General features: G+C 37.3%; 2 protein-coding genes across 3 annotated transcripts; one reads left to right on the top strand and one right to left on the bottom strand.

The window, feature by feature from the left end:
- Positions 1-383: 383 nt before the first annotated feature.
- LOC141692362 (serine/threonine-protein kinase rio2) lies at positions 384-8,513 on the bottom strand. 2 transcript variants are annotated; one of them, XM_074497170.1, is made up of 14 exons: positions 8,348-8,513; positions 7,070-7,201; positions 6,927-6,973; positions 6,782-6,852; positions 6,552-6,665; positions 6,127-6,302; positions 5,946-6,034; positions 4,775-4,892; positions 4,606-4,679; positions 4,461-4,508; positions 3,831-3,999; positions 2,313-2,429; positions 983-1,084; positions 384-850 (listed from the first exon to the last, which is right to left on the bottom strand). In XM_074497170.1, the coding sequence occupies exons 2-14, from the start codon at positions 7,151-7,153 to the stop codon at positions 653-655; spliced, it is 1,407 nt and encodes a 468-aa protein (XP_074353271.1). In that variant the 5' UTR covers positions 7,154-7,201; positions 8,348-8,513; the 3' UTR covers positions 384-652. The 2 variants fall into 2 exon arrangements, with proteins under 2 accessions (XP_074353271.1, XP_074353272.1); XM_074497171.1 differs by having other exon boundaries at positions 7,070-7,185.
- Positions 8,514-14,704: 6,191 nt separating this feature from the next.
- LOC141691272 (uncharacterized) lies at positions 14,705-16,243 on the top strand. Its single transcript, XM_074496009.1, has 2 exons — positions 14,705-14,812; positions 15,272-16,243. Exons 1-2 carry the CDS (start codon positions 14,705-14,707, stop codon positions 16,241-16,243), a joined length of 1,080 nt encoding a protein of 359 aa, XP_074352110.1.
- The last annotated feature ends 555 nt before the right edge of the window (positions 16,244-16,798 follow it).

The following is a 16,798-nucleotide window of genomic DNA, read 5'->3' as shown; positions in this document are numbered from 1 at the left end:
TTGTAAAGGTGTGGTAATAATACAATAAAAGTAGAGTGTATGTGAGAATATATCCCTGTTTTGTCTTATTACAAGGGTTTTTATACTCAATTCTGCCATGAATGCTCATCCTTTACTCATCAGGGAGTGAAAATGGGGCGTTATGTCTTTTGTTCTTCCTAACGGACTGGAAGAAAAGTGGACCTGGGCCTGGGACTTACGTGGGCCTTGTCTCGCGGGCCTGAAGGTCCTTCGGCCCAGTAACTCAATCACATATTGGACCTTCGTTCGATAGGCCTTGGTGGGCCTATAACCAACAATATATATTACACACGACTTCTAAATATTGTATAAATGACATAAATAATACGAAAATCTCAACTATGTCCTGATTTTTAACAACATTTTGTAAATAATAACTTATGCTGATCTTGAGGCAGTTCCGTATGCTGACCTTTGAGTTTTGACACAATATCTTCAACATTATACTCTCAAGGCTGAAGACCTTACAATTTTAAGATGGAGGAGTTCCAACACCTTTTTTAGACCAGGGCCGAGACTGAAACACTAATCTAAACTCGTATCAAGCAAATATTAGTACATGATTCATTCCCACATCTTTTGGGATTCATCTTGTTTAACACACATCACCAACTACTACATATTTTTTTAGCTAATTCCAACTGTTACACATTTGTTTACTTTGGATCCTTGAATTTTGAGGACACTTTCCACCTTTGTCCTTGCATGTATTTCTTTTTGCAAAGGTTTTTTGTCCCCCTTGAGCTGCTCGAATAGCCCTCCGTCTTTGCTTGGTTAGACTCTCCTTGAGTTCAAGATCATCTTGAAGCTCACTTCCTTCTTCATCCTCCTGTATAGTGAACCAAGTTTTTTTTAATTTACAAAACAAAGTTTTGGCTAGTTGTAAGATGGAAAAGCAGTTAAATAACATGGCCTCAGCAGTTGAACACAGATGACCAAGATCATTTCCGAGAGAAGATACCTGGTCACTTAGATCTTTAGTCTCATCTCCATTTCCTCGAGTAGCTTCTGTGGATTCTTGAGAAACCTCACCTTCTAGTTGTTCGCCTGATATCAATATGCCCTGCTCATTCATGTAAGAACTTATGAGTTAACTATTATTTTCAGAGTACAAAAGGGAATTATTTAACAGCACAAGTACTGTTACAGCATCGTAGCAGAAGAATATAATTTATCAGAAATTTCCCAGCATAATTATACGGACAGGCAAACCTAACATACGATGACTCTCTGTACTTGCGTTGCCTCCACTCCATACAATAAATATGTTTGAGCAGTAATTTAAAAAAAAGTTGCAACATTCTTAAACAAGTTTGACAATGAAACATGCAGTGACCTCAACCACAACTTTATCATAACTGAAGTACATACGTACAGAAATTTTAGAAGGTTACATATGCATCACCATTGTCTTTGTCAAAGCGGGGACTATTAGGAAACAGCCTCACCATTCCTAGGGATGGAGGTAATATCCGCATAAGAGGGAATGTCTGGTTTGTTTTTTCTGCACCACCTTGGTATGGCATCAGGAAAGAACCAATTAAAGGATAACGGAGCACTAGATGACATTAATTTTTTAGTACAAGTTGTAATATAAATGAAATTCACTATTCTAGGTAACACATTTAGAAAGGTTAGTTCATGCCCTGAAGTTACTTTATAGATCCAATTCAGCATATATTCATATGTAATATGGAGACCAGAGTTCCACCATCTATAACCTTATAATTCTCATAAATGAGGCTTCATATGGCACATTGACATGAAGTTACCAGTTTGGTACTCGTAGGTTGGTTGCTGACCAAGAATAAACTTGCACAAATGACATGTGGAACCATATACAATGCTGAAGGCTCCTTCTGCATTGTAGGCTCCTTCTAAGATACTGAGTTTGAGTTTGAACCATTATACTGGGTGCTGGTCAGAGTGTTGGGACTCCTACAAATCGGGGATCGCGTCAACCAACACCAGGACTGCCAGTATTAAATCAAGTTGGGCAAGAACTGTGCCTTTGGTCAAATGTTTACCTTTGTGTTCTCCTCACATTTTGCACTAGGCACTGCTATATTTTACATTTCTTTTCAACAAGTACAGAAATCCATTTAGATGCTGAACCTATGGCCAAACTATCGCATTGGTAAACAAATGTTCATGACAGAATTCAGACAAGGGAGAAAGTAATATGTGCAATACTCTACTCTTGTCTTTTAGTATCTTAATAAATTCGTATTCAAAACATACATAGCTACAAAGGAGACCTCCAGAAACTTATATCTAAAAATAAAGAATACCTTATCCTTCAAGGTCAATGAACTCAAATCCACTGCCTCTTCACTTAAGCAGTGTTGTTCATCTTCAGTTTCGTCATCTCCAGAACTTAAGACATCATCTACATCTCCTTCATTAAACTGCAAAACAGAATAGTTGGGAAGTGTAAGTGCCAAGTACACCAATTATAACAAAGCTAGATGCAAAAGCATGCCCAGACGTTACATTAGCACCAGCTAGACTTAGTAATTCACTCAAATAATATAATCTCATAGCTGGTACTAAGTTTCCCGCATTAATTCCAATCAAATTGTTCAGTAAGCAGAAAAAGAATGAATATCTATTATGCAGGAAAGAGGTGCAGTAATCAACCTAATTATAAGCTACACTTGTTGATATTAGGATAATTATATTACAGTAGTTTTAATTGACAATGTGAAGGGGAACGAGAGGAAAAATATGAATTAAAATTTATATCTATAATTGTCAAAATTAACATACATTTGGCAGAATAACTGGGAAAGTATCAGCTACTATTTAGAGTGAGGCTAATCAAGTCCAACTGTAACTTTCTGTCTACTCCAAGTCATCCTAAAAGGATAATTGTTCCTAAATAAAAACAACTAGCTTATTCTAGCATCTTCTTTTATTTGGATGGGATTCCATAATTCGTAATATTGATCCATCCAAGTCTCTTGAATCTGTCTAACATCACTAAACAAATTCTTTCCTTCTGCAAACTTTTAACAGGCTACTAGATTTCTATAATAAAAAGGGATTAAATTACTGTGTTTAGTAGAGCTCTTGAAGCACGTTATCTCTTATCATCACAAGTTGGCAACAATGTAAGATCTTGAAATAAATTCATGGCTAAGAACCTACAATCGAGTAACATGCAAAAGTTTACAATTTAAGTTAACATAAGTATTGTGGAGAAGAGACATCAACATCTACTCAAAACCTTATAGGTTTACGATTCGTTGTAGTTTGTTCAGACAGGCGAATCAAATGTCATCTTAACTAGGCATGCATCACTGGAACTGCATTACAAAATTTGAGCGAAGCCATAGGCATTATCAAAAGGGTACTTTGGTAGTGATCACATAATCTATGTGTATCAGGAGTATTACACAAAACAAATTACGTGCAGAAATTTGCGGGTTATACGTAAACATGTTTAGAATTTTCTTACCAGATTCAAGAGAAAGCAAATGAAACGCAAGAAGATAACATATTATCAGAAGAGACAAAACAGAGGGAACAATAATCAATATATGAGGCGGAGTACTGCACCCAAGATGGCGAGAGTATTTATATTACATTATAAAGGAGATTACGTGTGAGAGTTATGATCTTGAATTTGTAGTAACAAAATTAATATGCTCTCGGATCATACACCGGTGAGACATGACCCAATTTATACGTACATACATGAATGGTGGTCAATATGTTACAAGTCATCTAACATAACAGAATGTTGGCAATGTAAGCGGTCATTTACCAGAATATATAGACACTGATAAAACATATGATCAAACTACCTTTTCAATATCAGCTTGATCTTTTTTGGTGAAACCACTAGCAGCAAGTTCTTTGTCTAGGAAACCGGAAACTTTGGATATTGAAGAAAAATTTAGCCTGTCAGATACATCTGAGACCGAATCGGGACCATCAGAATCTCCCAAGTTCTCTTCGTAAGTGATGTTGAACCTGAAACAACATTCGCGGCATAAGACCATTGAAAAACAAATTGATGAATAAAATAAAAAATATTTTGTCAAACCGAGGAAGTAACAAAAATCAACAATGATCAGTGTGTCTTAGAAGAAGAATTTGGTTTCCGTCTTCATATACTAGACTGCTCTAGAAAACAGTTTTTAGCTTCACATAGTTTCTATCTTTATATACTAGTCTGCTTTGCAAAACAATTTTTAGCTTAACAGATATCTACAAATAATATATGCATTTTAGCTTGTAATATTGTCGAGGGACACCGACAGTGAATGTAAACAGTAACAAGGAAAAGGTAGATGGGGAATACTGTTGACAGTTACATACGAACAGAAATTCTTTCCAGAAACTTAAGACCAAATAACCATTTCATGGACTAAAAAGATAGTTTCTTAATCATTTCCTAAATACTGTAAATCAAAAAAATCCCAGGTCCAGACCTCTTCCTGAAAAATTTAAAGATGCATTCAACATCACGGTCGAAGTACCTGAAAAGTAGAAGCTTGCTTAGAAATAGATTCTTAAATTTAAAGTAGTCTGTATGCAAGGGGGAGAACAGTAACGACAAAATAACTCATTACATACATTTGAGCATTCGTGTGGGACACGGAGACCATCTGTGGGAAATCTATTACAGTAATCGTTTCATCATCATCAATCTACAATGCACAACGAGTCCATAAATAATTGTTAAAACAAGTGAGAACTCAGTAAATCAGGTGAGATTACCACAAGAGCGTGATGTGAATAATACCATAATGTTGAATTCATTAAAATCACAATGAATAAGGCCATGCTCAGCTAACCGAACAATAACCCCAATGATTTTTTCGAACACAGTGTCTGGGTTTTGCAATTGCTTAACCTGCACACTACATAGTAAAAGTAAGTATGCCAAAAGTTTCTAGCAGAAGGAATTTATCAGCATTTATATTTAACATAACTTCTGAATAAACATAAAGCTCTAATCACAGGAAAATCATAAAAAATAAATAACAAAATTAATGATACTGGATGGGGGGGCTGAGGGTGCACCGGCACTTTTATCCTGTTAGAGAACCCACATGCGGACCACTACACTACATGGGGAATGTCAGAATACAGATATATTGTCGTGAAATGAAAAAGACTGCCGAGTGACAACCAGCAGTCAACAGATATCTAGACGACACATGTGAGGAAAACAATATTCGAAGGGATTTAATGAATGTCAATCAGATAATAGTGTTTAATATTAAACCTTTAAGGAGAGAACTGTGTTTGTGAGGGATGGTTAAATAGGGAGATTTTGCGAGACAGGGTTGGTTGCTTGATTGAGTGGAAATAAGGTTTGGAGGAAGTTTAAGGGAGTTGGTCTGGAGTTGCTCTATGATTAAGAATTGGAAAACAGGAATAGAAATCTGCAGCCTATGCAAGAAAAATGTACCTGTGCACTCATAATCCAATTTTTGTAATAATAAAACTTCAATGTTCGGGCAAAGATAACCTAAAGATTAGCAAGTCTTATTGGCTGAACGTTGGTGTTTTCTTCTGCTATTAAACAAAGTATCATGTGACAGCTAGATGAGGGGAAAAAAATTGCCACGAAGATACTCATAACACTTCATCTAATAATCTCTTCTTATTTTTGGTCTTATAACTGAGAGCTCCCTTATGTACATGTTTTCTTTCACTTGCAGCGCACAGGTGGTTCTTTATAAGACAATTCTCATTAATTGAATCTCAATTGTCCCACAGCAATTACTTGGGACAGTTGATAGCTTGTTTAATAAACATGTTAATTTATATCAAGGGTATGGATGGAACATACTATTGCATAAATTCATTGACGTAGAACATCGGCCAGTAATAGAGAATGTCATTTTTAAAAGCATAAATTTAAATGAACATGCAAAACTACAAATGCATGTATGTTCAAATCTTACAGAGGGTATCCCTGCACAAGTGACATAATCACACAATGCCGATTACATTCCACAGCGTTTGGAACAGGGAAACCGTGTTCTTGCAAAGCCTGCTCAGGGAAGAAGTATTAAGTTAACACTAACACGCAAATAAGCATATAGAGCAAAACAATCATTAATGCAAAGTTTAGCAGCAAATGACCTTCATAAAGGCATACTCTTTAAGAGCTGCAAGCCGAGACAAATAGAGCCAGTTGAAGCTACTGCGGTGCTTCAAGTAATCACGCTTTGATTTGACTGCTCTAAATGAAGTTCTACCCAGCCTATGAAGCTTCATTGCAAATATTGTACCATCTTCATTCGCAACCTCAAAAATATCTTCAATACAAAAACATTCAGTATCAATTAGCGGCTTTACAGAAAAATGTCAATCCAAAGTCAATCCAAAGCTCCAAAACATAGGTACAAGAATAAAGGAATTTAAAAAAGCCTTTCACATAACTTTGATATAATCTAGTAAAGCAACCCCAATCTATAAGATGATACAAGTATAACCAGCACTCTTTGTTCTAATAACCTGTATGGATTAAACTTTAAAGACATAATTTGAAGCATAAATATATTTACCCGACTCTTTCCCTACACCAATTTGACGACCGACGGATGTAAAGATTCCACGGTTAACCAACGTTTTAATAGCAAGAAAGTCATAACCAAGGTAGGTTAGCCGGAAACCATCATCTACAAAACAGAGAACCGAGAAAAAATTAGATGTGTGAGTCTCGCGATCTTCCAAAATATAAATTTTATACTTGCTAATGATAAATGCACTAAAAAAGTACATTTGATTAACTTACATTTGGAAGAGTCATGGTGTAACAACTTGTGCTTGAGCAAGTTCTTCATCACCTTGTAAGTGCCTCCATGTCTGTAAAATATAGTGTATATAAAGAAAAATCTAAAATACAAAAAGAATTGGAAAACAAATATATATTTGCTTACTTGAGAGAAGCTATACGTGTGATGAGTTCAGCAGGTACAATTTCATGCTGAAAAATAGTGAATTAAAAGTTAGAACCTCTAATCTCTCGAACCACACACTACAATGCAGATATTTTATGCGTCGTAGTACGAGAAATATATACATTGCGCATTCCCATTTCAACAGCAGTGAGAACCCTGAAATCATCTTTGGAGAGATATCTCAATACATTCACGTCCAGCTTCATTTCTGCTAATTCTGTTCTTCCTTTTACTTAACCTGTTACTTGCAGTACCTAGTTTTATAGAGTCAACATTTCAAAATAAAACATAATTTAAAAAGATAAAATGCCTATAACTTGTGAATGAAATTATAAGATAATCTGAAAATAGCTATTCCCCTACTGAAATTATAAGATGGGTGGCAACTGAATTAGTTTTATATGAATTGGATTCTTATGTTCTTAGTTTGAGCAAGTCCCTAAAAAAGACGTAAGATAAGTGTATATAACCCGCATCGGTTTTTTGTCAACTTGGCTGTAGATGCTTAGTTTAAGAATAGGAACCATTCTTTTGTTGCAACTACACAACTCATCAAGGTACAGAGACCTCAAGATCTTCTATCAGTTTTATATTTCCAACGTGGCAGGATATACAAAAGCATCTAGTTTCCGGTAAGCAAACAGTAATACACTTCTTTCTTAAACTAGTTCAAACATGATAGTAAACATCGAATAAACCATAAAAAACAGCAAAACACATTTCACTTAGAAGTACACCATATACATTCCGAGAGACTGCTAATTGCAGTACAATTGTCAACAGCCTCACAAAATTGGTTCTATCATTCACAGCAAACTCCAAGAGACGTTCAGTTTAATTAAGACTGAAATTCATTCCCGTCAATGTGACCTAAAAATGTCATAAAACACTAAATTAAAATTTTCCATTCCATCACATTCTCCATAACCAAACAACTCATAAGGGTCCTGTATTATACAATCTTCGATTCTTCATCCCGCTCATCTGCAATTGCCTTCCTCCCTCATTATCTTGATTTCCAACAAACGGTGTGTTTTTTTGGAATAGCAAATGCATTTAGATTTTCTTATCAATGCTAAAATGATCAAAACATAACCACTAAAAATTACGCCTTTACCCCAAAAAGACTATAAAATTTGCCTTGACCCCGAAACAAATATTACTCTACCCTATCACCACCTATCTAACAATTGAGCTAGCAGTAAATTAAACTAGTGAAAGTAACTACAGTAGTATGATCATATATTAACATACACATTTACAAGAATTGATAACTACATAGTTGTTATAATTAAGCAAATAAAAATTGAATCTTGGGATATAAAATGAATGAATAAACGAGCTACAAATTTATGAAGCAGAAAAAAACTCAATTAAGTAAAATATAGAGATTAGCTGACCTTAAAGAGCAGATATATATATATGTATGTATAGCTTCAATTCTTTAAGAATTAATTCTCCCTGCCTATACAACTCTCTCTCTCTCTCTCGCTCGCTCGCTCGCTCGTCCGGGGATTATGGGGGCGTGAAGAGAGAAGGCGCCGCGGGAACCCTAAAGTGCAAAATTACCAAAATACATACTATAATTCTTCTAATATTTTATTAAATCAATATGAATATTTTGAAAATGGAGATTTTCTTAAATTCGACTTTTTTTGCAAGAAAATGTTTGTTTATTAATTTTTTACAACTAACAATTTTAATTATTTTTTTACAAAAATATGACTTTACAAACAAATACAAGTAAATGTAATCAAAATTAAACTCAAAAGGCAATTAAGAGCAACCCTTTAATACAAACATAAGAAAATTGTACTTAGATTGTTTTGTTGCAAATCAAATAAAAATTATTTCGTTAATTTTGGTAACAAAATGTATTTGGAAAATTAGTAGTAATTTTTTTAAAATGAATGCAAAGGAAGAGATATTTTGATAACACTCATATAACGAATAAATAAGCAGTATAATAGTATTTACAATTATTTATTACTACTATTTGAGAACAAGTTTGCAGATATTAGTGCACAAGGATCCATTCTGATACTAGTAAATGCGAACAGGTTTGCATTTGTTTTTGTTTTTTTTATCGGGTAACAGGTATGCATTCTAGCTATAATAACCATCCTTCAATTTGGTAACTGAGTTGAAATTTCTACTTAAACAAATCTGTGTATATTACAATTCCCGAATACTTGTTGGAGTGATCTACATTTTTCACCCTCTTACTTAAATTCATTTTATTCACAAAAAATGTCCCCTAAAATCAATATAGTAATTCTACTTGGAGTGAAAAAAGTTATTTAGGGAACCATGTTTTACGGAAATCTTAAAATACGTGCCGATCTCCGTCCCCCAATGTAAAAAACCCACTGGAATCGGCATTTATGTTAGGGGTTTAATTCAAGAATGTATGTATTGCAGCCTCACAACCCTTATTCTTGAATTCTGAATATGGTTGTATGTTGCGCTCTTCATTTCTAACAGACGGGGATCATAATAATGCTCAAAAAGATTGGTTATGGTAATTATACACTTAGATGTCGAATTTATTATATTATTGTAGAAAGTGTTATAACATAGTCATCACTCACCAAGTTAGAGGCTATTGGATATTTTTAGTTGAAACATTATATTATATTCTAGAGTATAAAATTTTATATTTCTTTCATAGTGGCTGAGAATGTATTCATTATGAATGACCTATCGCTATATTATGCAGTTGTTTTTATACTTTGATGTTTCTCCTATTATTTATCTTGGGTGCCCATCCATCATGACCATAATATTATGTTCTAATTTTTTTTCTTTGCATCTCTATGTTTATGCTATATTTTGTTGATTTAGATCGTATAAGAAATATGCAATAAGACATTCAATAATTTTGATCGATACCGATAAAGTTGGGGTTGAATCTTATAATTACCGTAAGCAGAGCTTGAATTTCTTGCATTTAACATCAAGGATATAGTGTATTATTTTTTAGAGCTTTATGTATCTTTAAATGGACGACATATGTAATAAGATGTTTTTCTAATTGGGGACTAGTGATTTCTATTTGCTACATCATGTCTTTGGTCATCAATATTGTTCATCAATGCCTTAATTGAAGGCCATCAATATTTTTTTAATTTTATTCGGTTACCATTTCTATAGACGAATATGTTACCTTTTATATATTCCCTCCATCTCATTTTAATTGTCCCATTTTCTTTTATAGAAGTAAAATTGAACAATTTTTTATCAAAAATTAAACATTACTCTTATATTATTTCAAAAAAATTAAAATTATATATTAAAGTAGTTAAATTTATTTTTCCGGTGATGTAATTTTTTTATTTTGTTCAATTATAAAATATTAATAAACTTCGGTCAAACTTTAATCAATTTGACTAGGTCAAAGTCAAATATGACAAATAAAATGAGATGAAGGGAGTATTTTTTTATGATTGGATTATCAGTGCTTAATTGAAGGTTTTATTTGTACCTTTATAGGTTCATTACTTTCTTGTTGAAGGTTTTATAAGTACATGTTATGGGTTCATTATTGCCTTAATTGAAGGTTTTATTTGTACCTTTCATTGGTGGTCTTTTGGTTGCAAAATATTTGGCATTTTAGAGAAAATTGGGAGCCAATTTATTTTGACTTATTTGTGTCTAACTAAAGATTTTCTTTGGTTAGATTTTATTTATTTTCTTTCTTTTTTGAATAATTTATTGAATATGATTTTAATATATTTTTTTCTAGTTAACTTGTTTTTAATGGTTACTTCTCTTGTCAAACGTTTAAAGTACAAGCATTTATCCGGGGATTACGGATCCGAAAATTTTTCAGAATACAATAGATGGTTAGAAGAGATTTAATGGAGGGCTTTTTTCTCAAATTTAAAGCTTTATATCAACCAAGATATCAGATAATTTTGTATATATGCGAGATTATCCGGATAACAATCATACACTAGTTTACTTAGTTTTGTATAGAATATTTTTTACTGGGTACTCTTTTTCCCCTCCTGAGTTTTTTTCCCATTGGGTTTTAATCTTACGGAGTTTTAATGAGGCCTTTTTGTGGGTTATCTGATCGGACATTCGGGCGATATTGTCTAAGTTTCTGGGAGCATTTGTCTGCTTTTCAGTTAGATGATATACTCTGATGAATGAAGGAAACTTTGTCCCTCCTGGTTGTATTCTTGATATTTATCAATGGAAATATACTTATATTTCTGCAAAAAAATAAAAAAAAAATTGTCAAATAATGCTAGATTCACAAAATCATGTACAAAATTTTCCACGAAATGGACATGTGAAAGTCATTGATTGTAATGGATCCCTGCATTCCAATCAACAACTCAGTTAAAATATCACACATCATGTATCACGTTTGATATATATAAAAAATATATCATAAAGACACGTTAATTATCGCATTAATTACACTTGGGCTTCTTGTCTGAAATCCAGTACAAAACTGTCTGGTCCGAACTCGTAGGATACTCAGGACGACTCATGTAGACAAGACTCAGTAGCAGAGGTCGTCAAGGTCCACGAACACAAGGTGTTCACGGACTAGGCCCAATACGGCTGAAAGAGCATATGTACTAAACAGACTCAAAGTCCTACACAAAAGGTTATGGAGTTCCTTCTCTTATGGGACTCCTAATCACCATCTAAGTTGGAGACTTGTCCATCAAGTCTCCCAACACAAGTCTAACCCTAGACTCACCTCTATATAAAGGGCTCTACCCCTCAACCTAGAACTACGTTTTTGGCTTGATTTTCTACTACACGGAGATACGTAGGCATCTTGTAAGGACCGATAGTCCCGAACGCAAGAGCGCCAATTAAAACTTGAATCTCACAAACCCTAACATTAATTACTAACATACTCTAGTTTTTATTCCACAACATTTGGTGTCGTCTGTGAGAGAACTACAACAACCATAGTGAACACACGGAGCAGAAACAATAGTGGAACATACACTCATGTTCCATCGCAAACAATCGCATCGGTGGTAGAGGTACCACCGCACTCAACCTATGCCTCCACCCAAGGAAGAATCTCGGTAGGGACAACTGAGGCTCAGTCACAAGGGACGAATCTCTCGGCTTCTCAAGGGACAAATCCCCAATTTCAGCAGTTGCATGCACCTGTGAACCCTCAACTTGTCGGGTCCGAGTACTCGACGATCATGACCACTAACCCCCCTTACAAGATGCCTCTATACCCTGAGGCTGGAGGAAGTGGACACTTTAGTCAGAGCGAAGCACAAGTGCGGAAGCCCCAATATATACGTGGCTTTGCTCCTATTTCAGAGGATTGATAATTCTATGGATCCTATTCTGATAGAGACTCTGAATCATCGGACGACGAGGTTGCTCCACGGAGGAGGCGTGCTGGTAAGAGCTGATGCTAGTACCAATCAGCGGCCCGGGAGCACTCCTGGGACGAATCCCCAAGATGTCCAGGAGAGGATCAGGGCTCACGAAGCTGAGATCCAAAGGCTGAAGCGCGACCTGAAGGCGCATCTGACCCCAAGACCATAACTTGTTGTGAGGCAAAAAGATCTTCCTCCAATCATAGACCTGGATGGTCTGATACCGAGAATCTCCAAGGGCTAATCTAAGTGATCTTATGCCCCTAGGAGATCCCGATGATCCAAACCCACCATTCACTGATGAGATAATGAACGCCCGTATCTCAAGAAAGTTCAAGATGCCCACCATCAAAGCATACGATGGTACTGGTGACCCTGTTAATCATGTGAGGACGTTTTCTAACGCCCTGTTGCTACATCCCGTGAAAGACGCTATTAAGTGTCGGGTCTTTTCTCAAACCCTATCAGGTATGGTTCAAAGGTGGTACAATCGTCTGCCCCTAAACTCTATTGGATCCTTTAAGGACTTGAGCCAAGCTTTTATCAAGCAATTTATTAGTGACAAAGTACACGAAAAGAGTTCGGCTTTCCTCATGGGCATAGTCAAAGGAGCAAAGAAGTCCCTAAGAGACTACCTGAACCGATTTATGAAGGAGGCTTTAAAGGTCCCTGATCTTGATGATAAGGTAGCTTTGATAGCCCTACAACAAGGGACTAGGGACGAGTTCTTTAAGATGTCCCTGGCCAAACGCCCTCCTGAAAGCATGCTGCAGCTCCAGGATGGGGCCGGAAAGTATATCAAGGTGAAGGAAAGTATGAAGAAAATAGTTGTGAGTAATGAGCCTGCTGGAAACAAGAAGCGGAAGACAGATCAGGAGTATGATGCCAAGGACAAATATCCTCGAATTGACAAAAGCTCCAACTCTTCCTCTTCTAAGAAGAATCAACAACCAAGGTTCACTGAATATGCGAGGTTGAACGCTCCAATGATCCAAATCCTTTTTGAAATTGAGAAGGACAAAGAGTTCAAATGGCCGAAGCCACTAAAGGGAGACCCCGGGAAAAGAGACAAAAGTTGGTACTGCGTATACCACAAAGATGTTGGTCATGATACTGATGAATGCAGACAATTCAAGGATGAGATTGAGTATTTGATCTAAGGGGGAAAATTCAGATATTTTACCAAGGGTGAAGAGGCTGGAGGCCAAAAAAGAGACAATGACCGAAGAGATGACAATCGAAGGGGTAACGACAGAGATCGTAACACACAACCCCGAGGGCCAGTAATCAATATAATCTAAGGAGGTCCTACAACAGCTGGGACTACAAAGAACTCTCGAAAAGCTTACGTGAGAGAGGTGATGAGCATAGTAGGAGAACCATCTAAGCATTCTAAGTCAGAGATGACGCTTGAATTTGGTGACTTAGACCTTGAAGGTTTGAAATTTCCTCAGGATGATCCTCCGGTTATTACTGCGGTAATTGGAAATTATCCTGTTATGAGGGTCCTAGTGGACAATGGAGCTTTCATGGATATCCTTTTCCATGACACATTCATAAGGATGGGCTGCAATGATTCTCAACTAACTTCATCCAACGCACCCATCTACGGGTTTAACCATGTGGAATGCAAAGTCGCAGGAGCAATACAACTTCCCGTAACTATCGGAGAAGAGCCCAGGGAGGCCACATAGATGCGGAACTTTCAGGTTGTCAAGGCAGCCTCTACTTATAATGCCATCATGGGTAGAACATGGATTCATGCGTTTAAGGCCTTCCCTTCAACCTACCACATAGTACCGAAGTTTCCAACTAGGAACAGTGTTGGAGAGGCGAAAGGAGATCATAAAATGGCCCGCAGTTGCTATGTTGCAGCACTTAGGCCCGATGGAACCGGGGGCAGGTCCTCCCCATAGAATAAATGGATGTCCGCGAGAATGACGAACTTCGAGGGAAGCCAGCAGAGGACTTGGTCCCAATTCCTCTAGACCCCTTAGACCCGGAGAAGGTTACGTATATTGGGGCATCTCTGGACAAGCCCTTGAAGGGCCAGTTGACAACTTTCCTACAAGAGAACAGTGATGTGTTTGCTTGGACAGCAGCTGATATGCCTGGGAATGACCCGAACCTTATAACCCATAGGCCGAATGTTGACCCAACTCGAAAGGTTGTGAAGCAGAAAAAGATAACTTATGCCCATGATATGCTGGAAGCCATTAAACAGGAGGTCGAGAAGCTCCCAGAAGCTGAATTCATTGAGGAAGTGTAATTTCCTGAGTGGTTGGCCAACCCCGTAATGGTCAAGAAGGCCAATGGGAAGTGGAGGATGTGCATCGACTTCACTGACTCAAACGATACTTGTCCTAAGGACTGCTACCCCTACCAATGATTGATACCCTGATCGATGCAACTGTTGGACACGAGATGCTAAGTTTTATGGATGGCTTCAGCGGTTACAATCAGATTAAAATTCATAAGGATGACACCTCTGAGGTATCTTTCATAACTGACTTGTAGTGTCTTTTGTTATCTTGTTATGGCTTTTGGACTTAAGAATGCAAGAGCTACTTACCAAAGGTTGGGAAATAAGATATTTGTCCATCTAATTGGGAAGACCATGAAGGTCTATGTTGATGACATGTTAGTCAAAAGTCTAAGCAGACCGATCATATTAGTCACCTCGGAGAGGCATTTGAAGTGCTGAGACACCACAAGATGATGTTAAACCCCACCAAGTGTGCTTTTGGTATTGGGTCTGGAAATTTTTTGGGTCATATGGTCTCTAAGAGGGGAATAAAGGCCAACCCCGACAAGATCAAAGCCATCCCAGACATGGAGCCACCACGCTCCATTAAGGACGTTCAGAAGCTGACAGGAAGAGTCGCAGCTCTAGGGAGGTTCATCTCCAAGTCTGGAGACAAATGCCTGCCCTTTTTCAAAACCCTTAAGAAGGTGAAGAACTTCGAATGGACAGATGAGAGCCAAGAGGCCTTTGAACATCTAAAAAAGTACATGATTGAAGCCCCGTTGCTGGCTAAACCAAGTCCGGAGGACACTCTTTATTTGTACCTAGCGGTATCTGAACAAGCCGTGAGTGCAGTCCTTATAAAGGAAGAACGAAAAATCCAGAAGCCTGTATACTATGTAAGCAATGTGCAACATGTAGAAGAGTTGAATTACCCCGCCATAGAGAAGTCCGCGCTTGCTCTCATTACAGCCTCAAGGAAGTTGAGACCATACTTCCAGGCTCACAAGATCGAAGTCCTGACGGACCAACTTTTGAAGAACATTCTTCATAGCCCGAAGGCCAGTGGAAGGCTTATCAAGTGGGCAATTGAGTTGGGAGAATTTGACATCAAGTACAAGTCTCGAACGGCTATTAAGCATCATGCTTTAACAGACTTTGTGGTCGAATGCACCATTAACGACCAAGAAGTCGGGGGGCAGAAGATAGTAACCCCGGAAGGAGGAGAGAAAGAGAAGGGTAAAGAAACGACCCTGAAAGAGTATTGGGTTCTACATTTTGACGGAGCGTCCAAAACAAAATCTAGTGGTGCATGCCTAGTCGTGCAAAGCCCCGATGACTTTATGATTGAATATGCTTTGAAGTTGGACTTTCCAACTACGAACAACGAAGCAGAATACGAAGCATTGATAGATAACTTAGGCTTAGCTCGAGCCGTGAGGGCAAAAAACCTGAAGGTCTGTAGAGACTCAAGACTTGTGGTTGCTCAAGTTAATGGAGAGTTTGAGGCCAAAGATGATAGTATGGCCAAATACCTGAGAGTCGTAAAGGGAATATTGACTCAGTTTGATGAATGGTACGCAGAACATGTTCTGAGAGAGGAGAACACCACGGCTGATGCCCTATCCCAGTTCGCCTCATCAGAAATCGAGAACTATCCAAGAAGTATCTACTTCTAGGTCCTGAATACCTCTACAATTCAGGTCATAAATCTGATAGCACCGGTTGGTGTGACGAGTTATTGGATAGACCCGATCAAGACCCACTTATATAGAAAATATATTCTAAAAACACATTAATTGTCGCATTAATTACACCTAGGCTTCTTGTCTGAAGTCCAGTACAGACCTATCTGGTCCGAACTCGTAGCAGACTCAGGACAACTCATGTAGATAAGGCTCACCCGCAGAGGTCGTCAAAGCCCACGAACACATGGTGTTCACGGACTAGGCCTAATAGGCTCGAAGAGCAGAGACATGTGTCATAAATGGACTCAAAGTCCTGCACAGAAGGTTTTGGAGTTCCTTCCCTTATAGGACTCCTAATTACCATCTAAGTTGGAGACTTGTTCACCAAATCTCCCAACACAAGTCTAACCCTAGACTCTCCTCTATATAAAGGGCTCTACCCCTCAACCTATAACTACGTTTTTGGTTTGATTCTCTACTACAAAGAGATACGTAGGCATCTTGTGTCATTAAAGTTCGAAATTCACAAACCCTAACATTAATTAC

The sequence above is a fragment of the Apium graveolens genome, chromosome 10 (genome assembly GCF_009905375.1).
Source record: "Apium graveolens cultivar Ventura chromosome 10, ASM990537v1, whole genome shotgun sequence".
NCBI lineage: Eukaryota > Viridiplantae > Streptophyta > Magnoliopsida > Apiales > Apiaceae > Apium > Apium graveolens.
This window is presented reverse-complemented; position numbering and strand designations above follow the sequence as displayed.